Source organism: Anoplopoma fimbria, chromosome 18 (assembly GCF_027596085.1).
Source record: "Anoplopoma fimbria isolate UVic2021 breed Golden Eagle Sablefish chromosome 18, Afim_UVic_2022, whole genome shotgun sequence".
Lineage (NCBI taxonomy): Eukaryota > Metazoa > Chordata > Actinopteri > Perciformes > Anoplopomatidae > Anoplopoma > Anoplopoma fimbria.
The window spans coordinates 14,135,796-14,157,694 of NC_072466.1; the positions used below are offsets into that span (position 1 = coordinate 14,135,796).

General features: G+C 38.7%; 1 protein-coding gene across 1 annotated transcript in view; it reads right to left on the minus strand.

Annotated features, from left to right (window-relative positions):
• The window catches only part of rgs6 (regulator of G protein signaling 6), an 83,853-nt gene that overhangs the window by 61,832 nt on the left and 122 nt on the right, over positions 1-21,899 (minus strand). The window contains exon 2 of the mRNA XM_054618069.1: positions 16,386-16,716. Coding sequence (XP_054474044.1) covers positions 16,386-16,589 — 204 coding nt within the window. The 5' untranslated portion in view covers positions 16,590-16,716. The remainder of the gene's footprint in view (positions 1-16,385; positions 16,717-21,899) is intronic.

Below are 21,899 nucleotides of genomic sequence, written 5' to 3' on the forward strand. Positions count from 1 at the left end.
TATATTTCCCCTTTAACCCATCATTCACTAGTTCCAACCTAATCAGGCAACAGCTTATTCATAAATTGTCCATGCACGCATGTATCAGACGTCTTTATCTAGATCGGTCAAATTGAGATGAGGCTGGAGAGTTGTTTTAACCCCAAAAACTCCACATGCACTGAGCTGTTGATTTTCTCTTGGCTCTGTTCCCAGTGGAGCTGAGGTGCAGTCTGGCCTACTTCTCACTTTACTGAAGTATTATTCTCTGCCAACACTGAGACAAAATTGTACAATAGGAGGCAAATGCAGTGAAGAGTGGGGAGTGCAGTTAAGGGAAAAGACACACATGAAGTGAAAACAAGAGAGAAAAGCTATGTCATTGAAACCTTGTGTGCTTAACAATGCTATTCATACACAAATAATACTAACATAATATCTCCCTGCTTCAAAATGTTCACTGCCATCAGAGAATGTATCTGCAAAATGCTCATTGTCAACATATTACATTGGTTTTTCCTGTACTATCCGGGAACAACTACAACGTGATTCACATTTCGATAGTTTAGTTTTGATCAGTTGACATTAAGAAAAGGATATTAAAAATAAGATGATGAAGTTTGATGTGTTGCTAAAGATAACAAAGATCCAAGTGACACCATGCTAACAAAAAACTAAAACTATTGATATATATCGTCATCCATAAAATATTTTCTGGTAAAAATGTCAATTAGATGAATTATAAGAAAATTTATAATATATTTTTTTAAATCATAAAGATAATGGTCGTCTTTAAATACGAACACTGAATGGAATCATAAGATTGGGGACTTGTTGTTTTGAACCCAGCCGTGATTTAAGTAGCTTAAAACTAACAACATTTTGGTCACAGAACACAAACATGAATTTTGAGTATCTGGCAAAGCAAATTAGCAGTGCTTAAAGCTTGGGTAAGCAGTTTATTTTTGGCATCATTAGGCAAAAAAAACAGCATATTGTATTGAAGGGGTTACCCAGGGTAGGCAGTTTAAAAAAAATAAAAAAAATCCCACCAGTCCAGCACAGGATATGCACACGCTTCATAGAGTAACCTAACCTGTAGAAGGACTAGTCATTCACTTCAGACATCTTTGAGATGACAAAGGCCTTCTACGATTCGAGGTTATTGTGAGCTCAATGTCATTCTTTTTGATAAGACCGTCTTCCTTTTTGGGGTTGCTTTGCAGTGTAGGCAGTTGTTACCAAAGCTGTAATAGCAATTTTTCCTGCGGAATATTCCAGCGTAATCAGGTTTTCACCATCTGATGGGACGTTCATGCGAATTTGCATTTGTAGAACAGCTAATGGAAACTGCCTCTCTCTGAAATTATCTGTTATTGACCAAAGTCTCCTGTCACAAATTAGATTGGTTGGAACTTGAAACAGAGTCAAGAGAGGTGCAGAAAACTTGCCTACCCGAGCTTTAAACATATATATTTTTTGTCTATATGTAAGAAATGTATCCTTTTTAACTGTAACAAATAACATTGTTGATGAGACTAGTGATTTTCTTATTACAAACGGTTCTGAGAACTTCCTTATTTCCCACACAGCCTTTTGTTACCTGACACAAACTGAATGTGGCTACTTGCTCAGTTTACCTCGCTCACAATAACATTCTATTGAGGGTGTCACAAAATCCTTTGTGCTTCATAGAAAACACAGCATATTTCCTGCAAAATCCATCATGATGATACACAGAGTACCATACAATGTACATAATGGACAATCGTGTTTTAAGTCAGTCTCTTTTATGTCTACGTTTCATAATAATTATGGTACTGAAAAAGTAATGCTGCAATGATTTTATGCATGTTATAAAATGCTGCATGTGGCCAAAAGTAACATTGCTAAATAAAGAGAAAGCAGGGATCTAATCTGCTCTTGATAGGTTGATATTGTTCTCTAGTTATTGTTATTCATGTCACCTTTAGCTTTGATTATTGCATGAGGTGTCCCAGTGTCATGTGAATGAAAAGAACCTACTGAAATTAACTGAAAGAGACAGATGAAGAAATAGAGAAGTCCGTGGCTGCTCTGGGAAATGGGTTTCTGTCAATAAATGAACAAATCTCTCATGAAAACAAAAGCTTGATGGAGCATAAAAGTCAGAAAGCAAACACAATTCATCTGCCGGGATGTTAAAACTGAAGAGAAGAAAGGCGTGCTAAAAATTGATTGCTTCAGGCAGAATAAGAGACAGAGCAAAATGAGAGGAGACACTAATGGGAAAACGATGTGTGGTCCTACTTCCGTATCATCCATCAGTTTAGTGTGCATTGTCTTCTCCCTTCCTTGTGTGTGTGTGTGTGTGTGTGTGTGTGTGTGAGTGTGTGTGTGTGTGTGTTTCTTTTCTGTGTGTCCGTCCTCAGTTCTCTAATGGACCTGGGCTACATGGGGAGCGTGCCTGACAAAGGTTCACATTCATTAGTCATAACCTTCTACTTGGCGCTGCAACCTCTGCTATACCTCAGTTACTGCCGATTCCCGCACTCCATCAGACACTTGAGTAAAGCCCCATTATATTTCAACCACTTCACCCAACACAAAATACTAGCCTGGATCCATACAGCATTAGCTTCATGTTGGGTCCATCTGCAGCAGCGCACAGCCTCATGCTGTATCTGTCATTCTGGTAGCTTGTGTGGCTAATGATGTAGCCTACGAGCAGTGGTCCACTATCTTGCTCGTATCCTGCATCAGCATGAACTTACCTGTCAAGAGGAGCAATTAATCACATAAAGGAATACTTTACTTACAAAATTACAATTTGTATATAAGTTAGTCACTCCCTGATTCTTGTAGAAAACGTTGTCTTTCTCGCAAACCTTCATGGCGAATGAAGAATCATAAAACTGAGAGTTGTGTGAGAATTACTAAACAGATTTTTGTTTTTGCTGTTATACACGGCACACATTTATTTCATCTCATCAATATTTCTCCATTTTTTGATCCATTGTTCACTGTGAAGGCATAGGAGGAAAAGAAAAGTTTTCTCTAAGAATTCATGGTAACACGGGATGAGTAATTAATATACAAATGGTGATTTTGGGGTCAACGATTCCGTGCAAAACTAAGTTAACGTGTTTGTACAAAAATAGGGGGATATTTTAGATACTATGACTCCAAAATTAGACAGTGTGTTGACAATAAGCCTTGGCCTTCACTCGAGTTGTGTTTTCTGGAGGTTTTGCATACAGCACAAATACCGGAAACCAAGCAATGGGCCGACTTGACTGGCCCAACAGGCACTACACTACTCAGCACAAAGAATGCATAACAATCAAACTTTAACTGCACTATGTGTCATTTTACATATTAATGTGTCATTGTCCAATTACATTACAACATGAATGTAAACAAATAAGACTGGTCAAGATGATAAGTAGCTTTTTTTCCTGTAATGTCATTATTTTCCTGAATAAAGTACAACGTTTCTTATAGACTATCACACTTTTTGACTATATACAGATATTGTTACTTGTCCAGGAGCTATAAAGCAGCTGGTAACAGACTTGCATACTGCTGAAACTCCACATAATCCATCTGGATTCCTGCAGCATACACAGATTTGTTGTAAATCTTGACAGTCTAAATGAGGTCCATACTGAGATAAAGCAAGTACTGGACTGGCAGATAGCATTAGCTAACTTTTTAGCAGTCAATTGTATGATTATTCATGGGTAATATATCTTCTGGTGCCGTAGGATTTGTTCTTTGTATATTTTGCTAGTTGACAAAGATTTAAAGTACATTCATCTACTCAAGTCTTTCTCCCTCCTGATTGATGGATAGGCTGATAAGTGATCGCTCGGACAACTTTATGTCGTAGAGAAATCCAGCAGATTTCCCTCTAAATAACAAGTTGAAGCAGAAAAAGAGTCAGGAAGAGGTTTTTATCACTATTTGGTTAGGATATTTCTAACAATGCCTCAAAACAAATATGGAGATTATTTATTGATGTTCAGTTAATGCATGTAAATCCTTTATAATTTATTGGAAACATATTTAATATTTGGGCGCCTCTGAAGTCAGGACCGTCCCGTCCCAGCAAGACTATGATAAGAGAGAATTGCTTTGTGCTGCCTCATTATTTTGGCACTGTCTGCTTGGTGGGCTGCTTCGACTGAACAGAGCAGGTGTCACCGAACTGAAGCAGCTCTACAGTGCATTAGCACAATAATGGCTGCAGGTGTATTTATTCACTGCTGAGCTCTACCTTCCATCAAAATATTAACACCTTCTGATTATATATTCACCTCCACTTTGTAGAATTATGCTGCTTTTCTTTCTCACGCTCCATGTTTCATAATTGTGTCTGAATGTGTGGAGGATGTGTGTGTTTGTGTGTGAATGTGTGTGTACGTGTTCAATCTAAAATGTTCTTTGTTTAGTTGTAGTCCTTTGATGTGCAGTCCTTTGTAATTTCTGCCAAAATTTGACAATCACGAGGAGGTCGCACTACGTCTGATTACAGCCCAGGAAACGCCTGTGTCTTGTTTCCCTAACAAAACAAATGTTAATCCCTATTACACCATGAATATCTGTGAGATTAATTAGGGATTAAACATATTGCTCTCGGGACCACTGTGTGAAAAACAAAAAAAATCATGGTGCTACAAAACCCAGATAAACAACAATACTGCAAAACACACCTCATTATTTGCTGTGAGTCACCATCTGCATCATGAATATATCTCACATGCAGGAAACACAATCACACCCACAAATACCCTCCCCCTCCTCTTTATTCCTCTTTATAAGTTTTTGGGGTAGAGGTTGCTATATAAACCTGTGTAAATATAGCATCAATATAAAACTTAACATGACATTTCTCTGTAAAAATATTCAAAAAGCTAGGGTTGAAATATCTTTGATATAATTTCAAAAGCATTGAAATGTTTACTGTTACCTAAACATGGTACCAAAGGCATATGACAGACTTTGTATTTTTGGGAGCAGTGGAAGAAGAACTGAGATCATTCTTAAGCAGCACCCACCGATTAGAAATACTTAATTAAAAATCCTGCATTCAGCATCCTGTTTAAACAAAATTCTAGAAGTATTATTAGCAAAATGTATGTAATGCATCGTTACCAAAAGTACTCCTGATGCAGAAAAATTACCTGTGTAAAATCTAAATTTCAGGATTAATAAAAACAAAATTATAGTCCATTCCTGCTAATAGATCCCCTAAAATCCTACACACCGGCCCTTTAAGATAATGTACTCGGGTTGTGTCCGCCACTCATTTTCAGGTGAGCCTCTCCCCAGAAATGTGTATCAACTTGTAGTGTATAGTAACACTGTCAATCTAAAAACAGCCAAGAGAATTCACCAATCTGCTGCCAAACCCACTACACACACACCCACCCACACACATACACACACTGTATCATCATTCCCGCTTGCGAATTCCCAAACGCACCTACAGATTGGTTGCAGTCACTTTAGATTCATACGAACAGGTGAAAAATCTGAAGTGTTGACAGAGAAGCATGGCCAGGTGGGTTCCTCTGACACCTGCTGTCGGACACAAGCAGAGCATGACACATACATTGATGCCTCAATAGACTTGTGAAACCAACTGGCTCTTTGCTGTCAGATAGGAGTAAACAAGTGAAAGAGCTTACAAGTAACTCTGAAACTGCCTCAGATCAGAGTCATTCAAGTGCATCTGGTTGTTAAGTTGCTCATGTTCCCTTTTGGGTCTGGTGCTTTGATATTTGGACACAAACTGACACACAGCAGCTCCCAGCAGCTTCCTTTTATCACTAAAACCACTGGCAATTCAGTTCTCAGACCGTGTCTTATTCTCTAATCCATATCTTTAATCATTGGCAAGCAACGAAGATCAAGTCCTGTCGGTTTAAGTCTGACTTTACCAAGGATTAAAACCAACACTCATTTTGTGTCTTGGATCTGTTAAAACATCAAAGATTATTTTATTGTGCCAGTTACTCATTCAAAATCAGAATTACCACATTGAATGAGTGCAGCTGTAAGTGTACACTGAGGAGGATTAGTTTGGATTAGAACCGAGTGATACAGGAACTCAGTGGGGACTCAGGATGTCATTATTCCTGCAGGCCCAGGGAATACTCCCTCCAAAGGACTGCTGACACTTTTTCACTGCCAGCACACAATTCTGCATTAAATACTGGCCAGACCATCTGTCCTTAACTGATCCATCACTTTTGATGAACTACAAAGAATTCAATCTCTTTTGTATTTAATTATACAGAAATGTGGTGGATTCTGATTGTCTATGTTCAGAGAGATTCAAACACTCTATAAACAAAATGTTAGGTTTTATTTTTTTTCCAGATCCAGTCCAAATTGTCACAATGTTGTTTGCACACGGCTGCCAGGTTTTTTAGTTTATACCAGTCAACATAACAGACGTTGGAGTCTCACCAGCATGTGAATACACCAGAGGACGAGCATAAATGAATAAAAACAGCATTATTAAAGAGGCTTTGATTTATTGAATTATTCATACAGAATACTTTATGTTTTAACTACAGGATCTCAATCTTTCTCGAGTTGAATTTTAAGAGGAAGTTTATTTCAGTTTTATGGTGTGCAACATTACTTTTTTGGTTCACTATCAGTGCGCAGCAAATCTCTTTTTAGGGCAATTATAAACATGTGGACCCTACCTGCTCAGCAACAAACAGTCGACAAACAAAGTAAGAGACTATCTGGTGAACATAGTGGAGCATTTAGCCGTTAAAGAGACGGATAGGAGTAAGTGGAGGCCAAATAAAAGAGAAAGTGAATGTTTGACATTTCAAGTATGTATTAGATGGTTCCAATAAAGTTTACGTTTTTTAAAGGTTACGTTAACACAATGTTAAAATAATGCCCCTTAGATATTGTTTACATTATATACATTAAAACATTTGGGTTTGCTTGTTTTAACAAACTCACTTTAAACCACCAGCTTCTAAAGCAGTGACCGATGCCAAAAAATGTATGTTCATATTTCATGAACACGTCATCAAAATTTAGAGCAATGATCTGCGGAAAAGCAGCAAGATAAAAGAAGAAACGTGTGATAAGTGCGATCATCCTGTCATCTTTAAATTTGCAATTTAAACTCCCCCAATTAGCATCTCCCCATCACCTTGATTTGATTAGCTTGCTGCTCTCTACCTGCTCTGTTGTGATGAGCCCTCCTCAGATGTCTGCAGGTGGCTGCTCTGTGATTAGATGTGCTTAGTCATTCACTAAGTGACAAGCAGAATCCACACCACAGACACACACATATATTACACACATACATGAAAACATCTCTTTTCATGTATGTAAAAGCACAAAAAACAATTGTAAGTGCCCATTCACACAAGCCTTGTTAAGTCCACTTGAACAGAACCCTGAAGTCTTTACCTGCATGTTGCAGTTTGTTTGGGTTGGTGTGAATGCCGGACTCGAACTTTGGTGCGGAACAAACCAAAGCGTTTTGCTGTCAAGTTAACTATGGAGCAGTTCATAGTTCATTTCTTGTAAAAACACTATTCAAAGCAAGCACAGGAAGCCTACCCTTTATGTGTCATTTAATTTGCTCAAAAGACATTTGCTTTGATGAAGTGAGTGTTTATAGGAACAAAAATGATAAAAAATAATTAGCTAGCGCACCTCGTGGTGCCTCGGCCTAACTCCTTGCCACTGAGAGAGTTAGGAGAGCGATCGGCAGCTCAGTAGTCTCCCACTGGCAGGGAGTGATTGACCATTTAGACCCAGACCGCTGTTTGACTCATTTTCTGTAGAATGAAAGGATGGTGAAATTGGCAAGCTGGAAAGCTGACCAGCCAGCCACTAAATGAGTAAAATTGGACAACTTACTGCATCATCCACACACTCTTGTCACAGCCCAGGAGAGCACAATGCTATCTCCAGATGATGACAACTTTCTTCCGCCTATTTTCCGGTACGTTAATCGCTGTAGCATGAAAGCATGAAGGCATTAGCAAGCTAATTATCCCACTGCTGAATTAGTAAAATTTAACAACTTTGCTTCATCCCCACATTCTTGTCATAGCATTGGTAAGTACACCACACGCGTCGAGGCAACAGTTGAGTCGTACGGGGGGGCAACTGTATGACCAATAATCGAACAACATTTCCACCTACTTAAACGGTATTTCACACACACTGTGCTTTAAAGTTGCCACATTATAAGAGTTTGGCAGATTTAACTCCCAAGTGTCATTGAATGTTCTCTTGCAGGTGAATTTATTTGATTTCTTTAGGCTGCTCAACATCATTTCTACTAAAAATCAACTGCAAATCGAACATTCTTTTAAAGTGAATGGAAAAATCTCTAGCAGGCAATGAAGCAAACTACAAGAATGCAAATCTATTCAGCTGTTTCCTGCTTAAAATGAATAAAGATGTTCCTACGTGATCAAATTAACAATCTTGAACTGCAGTATCTGCTTGGATACTGATGCCATCAGAGTTCAGCCAAAAACTGTGTAGAGGGTTCAGCAAGCTATGATTCATTTCCTCGCTCACCAATGAATATCTTTGCTACGTGAAATTGCCTAATAAATATGCGCCAGGATCCCAGTGACAAGGCGTGACTGGAATTTTATTGTTCGTAAAGGGGATGAGAAGCTCAAAGGCATGAAATAAGTCATCACCTTGTGCAGCCTGCATTTCATGTTAACAATAAATAATACAATTATTAAATAAAGTCTAAATTGTGACATTGATTCACACTGAATTGTTTGTGTTGCTGTACAGAGCTTGAAGTGCTATCCTCTCTATAATTTATGGTTTCTCATGGAATTTGGCCTTAAAGAAAAACTAAAACCACTGGCAATTCAGTTCTCAGACCGTGTCTTATTCTCTAATCCATATCTTTAATCATTGGCAAGCAACGAAGATCAAGTCCTGTCGGTTTAAGTCTGACTTTACCAAGGATTAAAACCAACACTAATTTTTTGTCTTGGATCTGTTAAAACATCAAAGATTATTTTATTGTGCCAGTTACTCATTCAGAATTACCACATTGAAAGTGTGATTCTTATTTGTAGGTATGATTATTTCAACACATCAGAAGTTACTTTTGCTCTAAAAGGGATCACTTTAAAATCACTCTGTAGAATTCAAAGGTTTGGGCAGCTGACATGAAAAACAATATGTACCTGTAAATGTGTATGAATTCATAGAGCTTCCCTTTTTCCCCTCAGAACTTCTTTGAAGGTTTCTTGACATTTTGTCGGGGCATTTGCAAAATGAAAACAGCAAAATAAAATGAGCAGACACGCTGCACAGCCGATGGGAATTGAGTCTCAAACAACAAAAACTTTACTTATGCTCTGTTTTTCTTCAAAGGCCTGTGTGAAAATAATGTTTTTCAGAGACTTTACAGTTTGCTCCAAGCTTTAGGCCTGTTGAAGCATTGAAGTTGGTTTATAGATAGAAAATCTCAACTCAAAGTCTGCAGGAGACAAGAAATCTAGCCTACCTCTAATAATCTGTGTAAAATTAATCCTTTTTCTCTGGTCCTAAAGTCTCTGGTTTGTTTGGATTACATTTTGCAGGATTATTCACTGCTGCAAGATTAAATTATGTTTCAAGAATATAAATGGAACTGGAGAACTAGAACTGGTGTATTTGTTTATGGATTGGATTGATCCAATCCATTACTTTTTGGAAACAGCAAAAATGTAAGCCATTAGCCATCCATTTAGAGATCTGATGTGTCCTACAATATTTGGAGAGAAAGCACTACATTAACTCATGCTACATCAGGTTTGTGACTAAAATAATAAGTTACTTCATTATTATTTATCACATTTCTCTTATTTTGAAGGTGACCATTTAAAATTACACATTGTCATTGTATTGTCAAATACATATAAATCCGTATGTTGTCTTTAATAATTTGTATCAAACTATACTGAGAAAAGTGCAGTTATTCTAATCCACCTGCAGATTGTTTAGAGTGTTTTAATTGGAAAAACTACGCTCTCCTGAAGCCTTTGAGGCTGTTCAATGGGCCGATTAAATTAAAGCGTGGGATGGAACAAACAACATACCATTGATTTGGCTACTCTTCAAGTTTACCGATTACGGGGTGAAGAATGTGGGTGTTATTGAAGCAAAGGCCATACGGTCATTGAAATCAAAGGTTAAGAAAGTTTAAAGTATTGGAGGACATTTTAGCCCAATGTTGATTCCTTGAAGGAAGGAAGCAGGTGGTGCACTCTCCCAAACCAACGACCACATCAATAAAGTCCCTGTTGTGAGCTCTTTCGCCCTGTGGCTTTGTTCCAGATGGGGACAGTGACAACATGCGACACAGACCTCATCCAACTGATGCTTTTAGTCTGCAATTTGAGACTATCTTTACCAAAAGAATCACCAGAACATACTTTTTGTTCCAATCTTTAAATCAAATCAACTACACTTTTTGTACTTAAACCTTAGGTTTCTCAAACTTGATGGCTTTAATTTTGCACAAGGCGTCTGAAGTCAAAACCTGAGACCGCTGTTTCTGTCATGTCTACTACCTGCTTTTAACCATGAATACAATCCTAACTTTATACCATGACCAAAACTTTTAATTTTTCTTTACCAGATTAACCAATTTTGGCTGCCTTAATAGGGGTGGAGGATCAGTTTCATTTTTTAAAAGCAAATATGAATTGTTTGGAAGAGACAGGAAAGTGTGACTTTCTGGTGAAAATTTATATACAAACACTCAAAATAAATTCTGCCTTTTATCGCAACCTGGTGTACAAATATTGTTTACTTGTGTCACAAAATGCTAAATACTCTGCTGAGAATGTTCTTAAAGGCACTCAGCTTTGTGCAGCAGTGAACTCCTGCTGCAAGGGCAGCATCCAACAACTGTCTCACAGTGCCTTTCCAACCTCTGACTTCTCTTTATGGTCACGATCCAGCAGCTCAGAGGAATATGGGAACAGGTATCTGTATAAACAGCTTGCTAAGCAAACAGGCCTGACAATATATACTGTCAGACTGGTGAGACCAGAGGATAATGAAAAATTATGCAATAGGGCTGTACACACACGGACAAACACACACTTTAGCAGCAGCATACATACATACTCTACATCCTATTTTTTCCTCTCCCTTTCTTTAACAAACACGCACACACACACACACACACACACACACACACACACACACACACACACACACACACACACACACACACACACACACACACACACACACACACACACACACACACACACACACACACACATTTATTTCTGAGCAGATGCTGGCTGACAGGTTCTAACACACGCTGGTGAAAAGGTGAGTAAACACCCTCCACTCTTGTCAACAGCATCAAGTCTGCTCACCTTGATCACCTTCTGTGTGTGTGTGTGTGTGTGTGTGTGTGTGTGTGTGTGTGTGTGTGTGTGTGTGTGTGTGTGTGTGTGTGTGTGTGTGTGTGTGTGTGTGTGTGTGAGTGATTGTGCGTTGGATGCTCACAATGAAAAATATAAACTGGTGGTGAGAGAGCACAAACATTTACTACATGTAGGCTGTGTAGATGTATGACTCACTCTGAGTTTCCCCTTATTTCAGATAAACAAGATAGAATAGAATAGAATAGAATAGAATGAGAAAGATAGAATAGGACAACATAAAAAAACTGAATGAGTAGAACAGGAACAAAACAAGATAGAAAAAATAGGAAAAAATAATAGAGTACCATAGAACAAAATAGAACGAGAGAGTAGAATAGAAATAGAATAAGAGGGTAGAATAGGAAAATGGATTTGAGTACTATGGAATATTATAAAATAGAATAGAATCAGACAAAATTAAATGAGACAGAGAGGAATGGAAAAAGAATAACATAGAGTATTATAACACAAAATATGATGGACTAGACTAACATAGATCAGACAGACATAGCCATTAAAAAGAATAAATGGAAGGAAGAAGAAGAGGAGGAAGAAAGGGTAAAGTCATACATCATCTATCTAAGAGATGATTGGCCCTCTGTAGGCCAGAGACATCACTTTCCATACTAAATACTCCTCAAGCACCGACTATCAGCTCTCATGTTCCGCTTTAATTTAAAGTCAGGGTTTATTTTTATGTAAAAAAAAAAATAGAAAAGGAAAATCTTTTTAAAACACTATTCATTTTAAGTTGAGCTTGATACTTTGCGTCTCAAAGGTTTGTAAACGGTGTAGCGGGGACAGGATTTGTATTTATTCTCCTCCCCCATCATGCTTGGGGATAATTAATGACTCCTCCAGAGACTTATGTAAATGCAGTCCAGGACATACAGATTTCATAAGAAAGAAACTGTTCATGTAACAGCAAATGTTGTTAATCAATAGGTAAACCACGTGTTGTTTTAATGCAGAGAAGCTGAATTTTAATTATTTCATGGGGAATTAATTCTTGGAGTAAGTAACACCAAATGTTATTATGGAATGACCATGGTCTATGTTTAAAGGTTCAGTCATAAGTGTGTTGCCGTTAGTTAGTGCTTTACTCTGTTTTTTACTTTATTTTGAAAAATGGCCAAAATTAGCTCACAGTAAAGAGCAATGACATTGACCAGTTCTACACATTTTTCATTTTTCCAGTCAAAGATGAACCACACTGATGAAACTTTTTGCTGTGATATTTTAAAACCTTGCCAACAGTAAAACCCATCTGACACTTGTCAAATTACATTACATTACATTACATTACAGTCATTTAGCAGACGCTTTTATCCAAAGCGACTTACAGGAAGTGTATTCAACATAGGTATTCAAGAGAACTACTAGTCACCAGAAGTAATAAGTGCATCTCCTTTCTTAAACAAGCATCTCAAAGCATAAGCCAGAGCAAAAGTATAGTGCAGAGGCAGATTACTACGAAAACAATAATTGCAACAGACTAATCCGAATATAGTAAGTGCTACAAACTTCTACGAATAGGATAAGTGCAGTAAACAAATACAAATTCAATAAGTGCAGCGAACTGATACGAATACAGTAAGTGCAGCAACTAATACGAGTGCAATAAGTGCTACGAGGAAGGCTCCGGGTAGTACTTCTTGAAGAGGTGAGTTTTCAGCCTGCGCCTAAAGATGGGCAGCGACTCTGCTGTCCTGACGTCAGTGGGGAGTTCATTCCACCACTGAGGGGCCAGGACAGAAAAAAGCTGTGACCGGGTGGATCGGCCGCAGGGACCTCTGAGCGACGGGGCAACCAATCGCCCGGAGGCAGCAGAGCGAAGTGGTCGGGCGGGGGTGTAGGGCTTGACCAAGGCCTGGAGATAGGAAGGAGCTGTTCCTTTCACTGCCCTGGAGGCTAGCACCAGAGTCTTAAACTGGATGCGAGCTCTTACAGGGAGCCAGTGTAGAGAACGGAGAAGGGAAGTTGTGTGGGAGAACTTGGGGCGATTGAACACCAGACGTGCTGCAGCTTTCTGGACAAGCTCCAGAGGTCTGATGGCCGACGCCGGGGCTCCAGCAAGTAGTGAGTTGCAGTAGTCCAGGCGGGAGATGACCAGAGCCTGGATGAGCACCTGCGCCGTCTCCTCAGTGAGGAAGGGGCGAATCCTCCTGATGTTGTAGAGGAGGTTCCATGTGTTTATTTTCTGTACTTCATTCTCATTCAGCCGTGTTGCTGTTTTTACGCTGGATTTGGACGACTTCTCCAGACAGTTTGATTGCATCAGAAAAATTTATAATAACCACTAAAATATGTCTCTATTATAAACCACAGTATTATGGTGGGTTTCAATTTCTGCTTCCCATGTACACTAAAGGTTTGTGTAGTTTTAATTTATATGTTATAAACTTAAATAGACATTTCAACAGGGTTGGCAGGTGGTCAGTTACAGATGTGCAACATTATAGCAGCAGTAGCCTCCCCAGAAACATTAATATAAGAATTAGCGGAGTAAAAATAGCTGTTTTAAAAATGTAATTAAAGTGACTTTATGAAATGCATTTAATCCTAAAAAGTTTTTTTATCATGTTTCTTAGTATGCAGCTTCTCCTGAATTGACGTGACAGAGGTTTATTGTGTTTTACAAAGGTTTCTAGCGCTCCTGCTTTTTCTCCCCTTTTTTAGTGGAGACTAGTTGCCTTTGCATTTTTTTTTTTTTTTAATAATAGATTGGATAAAAAACAGCGATTTAGGTAATCTGCGACTTTTCCTTAATGTATGCTACCTCTCACACAATGTATCGGCTAGATTATTTAAAACATGTATGTTTTTGGTAAATAAATGCAGGCCTGTTGAAAACTGAAACCTCTGCCCATCTCTCTTTTTCTTTCTGAATTTCAAAAAACAGATTTTTGTTCAGTTGTGTAAATGTTATGCACATACATAAAAACCCACACCCCACATGGCTGAAAGCTTTTACTTTTTTCAAGGATGGTTATGTGTCTTTCACAGTGAGTCTGTAGTTTATTGACGCTGAAACCCTGCATGCAGCGAACAGATACTATGCTTTCAACATCCTCAGAACATCTTTTTTTTTTCTCCTGAGGTCACTGTACTATAAAACATGATAGTGATATTACATCACATCTCAGCTGCTGTTATTCACCTGAAGTAGCCTTTCACTATGTGTGGTAGCCATGTGTTTGCAAATACACTGAGATCTCTGGCTATATAGAGAGGGAAATATTACATCTGACAGTCAGTAACTTTACCAATTCAGACGTTCATCTTCCTTCACTTCTCTCTGATGCACTTCTTTACACAATTTCTTCTTCTTTTTTCTCCTTCACGTTCTTCTCTATGTGTATTGCGTTTGCTTTTTACCAGCTTTTCCTTTTTACACTCTTTCTTTTGCTCCCTAACCCGCTTCTCTCCACCCTGCATCAGGAACTAATTTATCAAAACCTGACAGTGGTTGTTGCTGTCTTGCAATTCCTGCAGTGCCTCCAGTTTCTTTCAACAGATTGTATAGGCCTAATATAGTACTACTTGTCTATGGTCAGTTCATGTTCATATATATATATATATATATATATATATATATATATACATTTTTTCTTCTTTTCATTGTGGAAATGCAAATGCAGATAGATATGCTGTCTGTTCAAAGCAGGATTAAAACATTCTTAGGGTGGGTTCGATTTTCTGGCATCCTTTGAAACCACAATAAATAATTTACTGTCAAAAACAGTGGTCGGTTAATGTGTATGTCAGTTACACAGTCGTAATGCTGAAATCAATACACCGAGTGGCTCTATAACTCAAAATGGCTCTCACAAAGATACAAAAAGTACACACACTCACACAGAAACAAACTCATTCGGGGAAATTATGTTACATCCTTTAGTTTTGCAACACTGCATTTGCTTATACAAATATGCCACAAGTGTATTTATCCCAGTTACTCTCGTCCAGTGATTTGGATTCAACTTTCTCCAGACATCAGCAGTTTTAAGCTCTCAACTGTCAGACCCAACTCACACTCTGAGGCAACAGACCAACTTAAGATACTAGTTCAAGGTGAAACACACTGTGACTTGGCGACTTAAGCCCCACAGGGAGGCTCTAACTCTCTTCTTTATGCTGACTAGCAGTGCTGTGGATGTTGTCACTGTGTTGCATCTTACATCTAACAGTGGGTTCATGAAAAAATGTCTTAAATGTCTTTTAAAATGTGTGTGTGTACGTGTATGTGTGTGTATATACACACACACACATGTATATAGGGCTCACCCTAAGCTTACGAAAACACCTAAATTCCTAGTTTCAGGTATTTATACACTAATGAAAACTACACACTGGGCCTTTTAATCTGAAATGTACTCCAAGTAAATTTCATGTTTGATCTGAAGAACTTAAAACATCAGCAATCCCAATTTTTATTCATTGTTCTAGTTTAAGTTTCATGTTCATCTGCAAATCTGCAGCAACATGAAATAACTGACTTTACTCAGAGTGAGAATAGATTTGTATTATTCCATTTTATATTGATATTAGTTCATATATACTGTAATATGTTGAATTAGGTTTTCCTATTTTTTAGTATAGATGTCCACTGTGAATTTACCAAACATCCCGATGCAAAGGAAAATGCAAATTCTACTGCATAAGAGCTCTTTGAAACTGGAGTATTCTCGTAGGGATTCAAAGTCTCTACCTTGAGCCTGTAACATCAACAATAACAAGTTTGCTTCTAAAAAAGTAAATTACTTTATTTATTTTTGTTTGTTTATTTGTTTATTTGATTGTCACTTGTTATTTCATTTTGTTTCTTATGCACTGTCTTGCTGGCAAAGCACTTTGTAAACCTTGTTTTTAAAAGGTGCTATATAAATAAAGTTATTATTATTATTATTATTTCCTCAATAAGACAAAAATACAAAAACGATGAAAAAAACAGCGTTTTGCTCTTACCTTTCTGTAGGCGATCATGTTGGGGGAGTCGTCGTCTGGGTCCACAATGCTCATGGACCTCATGGACAGCAGAGGTCGGGTCGGGGTCGTCTGGACACTCTCCTTCTGTTCCTCAGACCCTTCATCAGTCTCGGTCGCCTCCACAGTGCTCTGCTGCTCCTCCTCCTCCTCCTCTGGCTGCTGCTGCTGAGGTGCCTCAGCCATCACTACAGTCACCCTTTCAGTCTTCTTCTCCTGGTCGAGTTATCCTCTCTTCTTTTTTACCTGCCTCAGTCTTTCTCTTCCTCCTTCTTTATGTCTTTAATGCTCTCTCCTCAGTGTCTGGAAGCTGCTGTAGGGTGAGTGACAGAGAGAGAGAGAGAGAGAGAGAGAGAGAGAGAGAGAGAGAGAGAGAGAGAGAGAGAGAGAGAGAGAGATGAATTACATCTCACCACTGCTCTGCCATCCTTCCCGTCTTTTTTCTTGTCTTTTGTCAGCAGGCACAGGACGGATGATATGAGGGCATCATAAATTCTCCCAGTTTTCTGTGTTATCTCCTCTCTGATATTCCTCTTGCTCAGCTGTCACATGAGATTAAAGTTACAGGAGCATAGAAGACATCATGTTGAACTTTTGCTCCATTTTCTCGGCTTACGCAGCTTCTTTCTTTATTTTATTTAGATAGTGACTTGTAAATAACTGTCTTTCAACTCAACTACTACAATAAATGATAATAATGTTTTCTAAACGTATACTTAAATGATAAATAATACAATACATGATACAATTAAAGAAGGGAAATATCAGATACATGGATTGAAGTGCTCACAAAGTGTAGAAACAAAACTGTTGATATACACAAAAATATCTAACTCACTTTGTCATAACATTACAGAATTACCATTTACCGAAACACCAGTTAAACAACATATGACCCCATGTTGCACACACATATGCACACACACACAGGCACCCGATAACTCAGGCCTATTGGCTCTTTTCTGATGGACCGAAAGCTGTCAAAATATTGACACTTGAGGACAGATGAGCTTAGACGAAGTGAGAAAAAGAAGAAAAACAAAAACAGTGGAGGGAAGAGACAAAATTCAGGACAGGAAAGGGCAGTATGCAGGAAGAAGAGAGGAGAGTAAACTAGAGAACACAGGAGTTGGTGAAAGAAAAAAAGATGAGGTTTGGCTCTAAAAAGATGCCAATCCAAACTATTCCTCCTCCTGACTGTGGACTCTACATCACCATATCCCCCCTGTTGTCTGACTGAACTGCCCCAGTTTATTTCATCCCAACCATAACTGGAACCAGTTCTCTATCTCTTTAGACCATCCTCATTGAAGATGAAACTGCCTTTCACTTCCTCATCAAAGCACATTCATCTCCAGCCAGCTGGTTTCCCTAATGGCTGAATACAACTCCATGAATGTGCAAAATAAGGTTTCATTGGGGGGGGAATGGAACTTGAATTTAAATTTGAGGAATTTCCTAAGTTGAATAAAATCAAATGGACAAGCTCCCAACTTTGATTGCAAACCACACCAGAGAAAACAAGTCTTACTTTATTGTGCAAACAAATGGGTAACAAAACAAGGATTCAGGTTTTCTGGTAACCTGCTTTATCTCAGAAAACACAGTATTTGAAGAATTTGGTCAAATTTATAATCAAATTTTTATAATTAAACTGCCAGTAAAATCTTCCGCCCTACCCTCTGGGTGGTACACAGACTGCTCTCTTGTTTCCAGACATGTTGAAGTAAAACACTTTTTAGAAAATCAACAGACTCACAATGAAAAGCAGTGATGCATGAAGGTCAAAACAGTCAAATGTAGAGGAGAGGAAGCTCAGCATGCTTCCCTGGACCTTCATCCAGCAAATGTTTGACAAAAGGAATCCCAAAGCATTTAATGACATCAAATAGACCATGCCCGTGCATTGCCGCGTAAGTGCTCATGGGAAATGCAGTTCACGGTTGTAGTTCTCCAATCCAAATACATATGAAATTCCAGAAATATAACATAGGAGAGGGGGAAACAGCTGCTGTCTCAGTCCAAAGTTAATAAGACTGCCTGAAGCTCACAAATTCAAATGATGTATCACATTCATTTAATCTGAAAACATACAGTAATGAAAGACAACAAATTGCATTTGAGAGGAAGTTACAATTTTGCCAACTAATTCTAAGAGACGAAGTGAATACTATGTTGAATATTTCCAAAAATGTACACTTTTCACAATGTTTCTACAAGACACTGAGTTGTTATTATTAGAGTTTACAGCAGCTGCACATGACATAATCAGTATTGACCTTTTTGATGGCTGCATACAAAATGTGCTCCAGTTTTTTAATGCTGGCTGGCTGTGAACTCTAAGCATGGCATTGGTCATTTCTGTGTGGATGCAGATTGTGTGTGTTTGTGTGTGAGAGAGAGCGAGAGAGAGTCTTTTCTATTGGCATTGGCATTTAGCTCCATGTCAACCGGCTCTTTAGATCAATACTCTCATCAGCCAGCTGTTAGAGAACACACAAACAGAGTGTGCATGTTTGAGCCTCAGAAGGCTGTATATGTGTGAGCACAAGAACATGCAGCATGTGTTTGAAGATCCAAATGGGGGGTTAATGCCTTTCTGAATCAATATCTTTCAACCTGCTTCTTCATTATTTGTGTACCATCTGCTTAACAGGTATTTCAACTCAGAATGAAAAGAAATGCCCGATTTGTTTTCCCAGTAATGCTCAAGTTCACTGCCCCTTTGCACCATGCTTCTCCTGGAATCACATGTAGTCCACCACACGCTGGCCTGGGATCAATATCTCCAACATTCGCCTCTTGATTTTGCATATAAATTAGATGGTCAGGTTGAATAGGCTCATCTGATCAGCATAAATCACACAGTGACTTAGTGATTCAGAGGGGCCTCTCCTCTCTGTTTGAGATGCTGCAGTCGCCCTAAATGCTTTAAAAAAAGGTGTTGTCCCCTTGACAGAAACAGGGGAACACATCTGAGGTAATATCTAATCTGTCTTTCCAAAAATAGATGAGTGTGAGGATAAATAAAGATCATAGATGTTTCCTGACTTGGGTTGGTGAATAGGACACACAATGAAACAGGTTTTAACAGCGTGTGGTATGTTAAATGTATGAAAAAAAGGAAATTAAGTAACTCTGGGTTTAAATTGATTGTTACAATTTTTCTCTCTGACTTTTTTTTACGCCAACTGGTATTGACTTTTGGACAAAATCAAAGGCGCTTGACATTTTTAGATGTAATTAACTGTCTGGTAAACACTGATTGGAGAAAATGTACTCCTACTTAATCTTAATCTTCGCATTAAGGACTAAACTCTGTGCTGTTTTTGCACTTAAATCAGTGTGTTGGATATTGTGGAGTCTTCTTGAGTGTCTGTATACATTGTTAAACATGTGTTGCAAACACACCAGATCAACGACTGGTAGTAACTAAGAGTAACAAGCACAAATGTTTTGGCATTGTGCCACTCAAGTGTTCTACTCTTCTGCCTTACAAAATAATAAATATACAGCCAGAGGGAACTTAAAGTGAGGTAATTTTCCTCTGAGAGCCAGCCAGTTTGTTGGTATGGACACAGCAGGTAAACCAGAGAGAACACAGTGATCCTTCACTATACTGTACTGATTTTTCCAGATAAAATCCAATTTTACACACAATTTGAGGCAATCAAGTGATGAGTGAAACAGAAAGATAAGCGTGTATTCTTATTAATATCTCAGAATATTGTTCTAAATGAACCTGATTACTCTTAGAGCTTCTTTCTCCTCATCACACGCTGCGATGACAGGAAGTGGAAGCACAGTGAGGCTTCTCGCTGTTTCCCTGAGGACCCTCCACAACACACACCCAGAGGTAGATGTTTTGCGCTGAGGGGTGGTTGTAAAATAAAGGACACCATCAATCCAGCAGGCGGCCATCTTTTATGCACAAGGAAGCATAATGATAAACATTCTGTTGCAAAAACAATCCAAAACCGTAATGTGTGACACCAAAGAGCGCTCCATGTATTGCCAATTTGTCTGATTAATCAAAATATGTTGTTTGATGATGTGTGCACTGCAAATCATTTCAGTGTCAAATTGATTCTAATATTCCCAAATTTAAATCAAGCCTTCTCAAAGATCCATGCAATATACTGGGCTATGCACTTAACAAACCAGACTCACTAGACAATGCAAAGAAGTCCAAGTGGCAGTTATAAAAGACAAAATCCAAAGTATGATTGATCAATTATTCTTGGAGTAATCACACTACAACACCAAAAGTGTGTACGGTACTAACGCATTACTGTTTGGTGTTGTGATGTACTGTGATTGTTGAACATCTCATTCCGAAATCATGAGCATTGGTTTGTTACTACAACAGCCTCCTGTCTTCTGGTTTAACTCCCTCCACCAGGGTTTGGAAGCTGTCTGCAGGGATTCGGTCCCATTTGAGCCCCAGAGCTTTAGTGAGGTCCATCAACGACACTGGGGCGATAAGGCCCGGTTCACATTCTGGATTCCAGTAAAGGATGAAATTCCTTCACAGCAACGTGGGATAACAATTTCTTCATGGTTGTTGCTTCATGCATGTTTATTTTCACTTTGTTAATGTTATTCGTCAACACACCACAGCAAATTCCTTGTACGTGAAAACCTACCTGGCGATGAACTGGGTTCTGATTCAATCTAGCTACTTCTAAATATCATTGCACTGCATGTTGGATCATTGAGATTCACCCAAATTGGAACTAAAAACCCAAATGAAAATGACATACACAGACTAAAATCCGCCAAGTAGGCAGGGGTGTCCCCGTACTTGTGACCATAAAGTCTAAGTCCACTCAGGACTGAAAAGACAGAACAAGGTAGAACCGACAGCCCATCCGTTAAACACAACCAGGCCCCATGTTACTATCCAATATAATCAACCTAGTGGAACAATCTACCACAACTTCATGACGTTATCACCAGAATGAAGCCCAAATCTCCATCATGATAGAAGTTTGGAGAGTTTGATGGATGGTGTAAGAACATAAGACATCTCTCCTTCTCCAACAGCTGTCTGAGGTCTCTCTATCCTCACAGGACTGATCCAAACACAGACTGCAGCCTAATCTCTCTCTCTCTCTCTCTCTCTCTCTCTCTCTCTCCTTCCATGGGTCCGATTGCAGACAGTAGCGCGCACGTTTTCACCCAACACCCAAATGCATATCGACATAGCATAAAGCACTGACACACACACATACAATACAATCACAGGTGGAATGAACACCATCTCTCTGGTGCGCGCACACATGCACATCTCCGACATTTACAGTACTGTTACACTGTTACAGCATCCAACCAGCTGCTCACTCCGAGATTAACATCGCAGCACTGACACTATTACAGGAACATCAAGGAGCATGTTAATGCGCGCAGAGCAACAGTGTTTTATTTTTTTTCCAATTCTTACGGCTGATCTCTCTATTTTCATTGATTGAATCACCTCCCTCCTTCTCTCCTCTC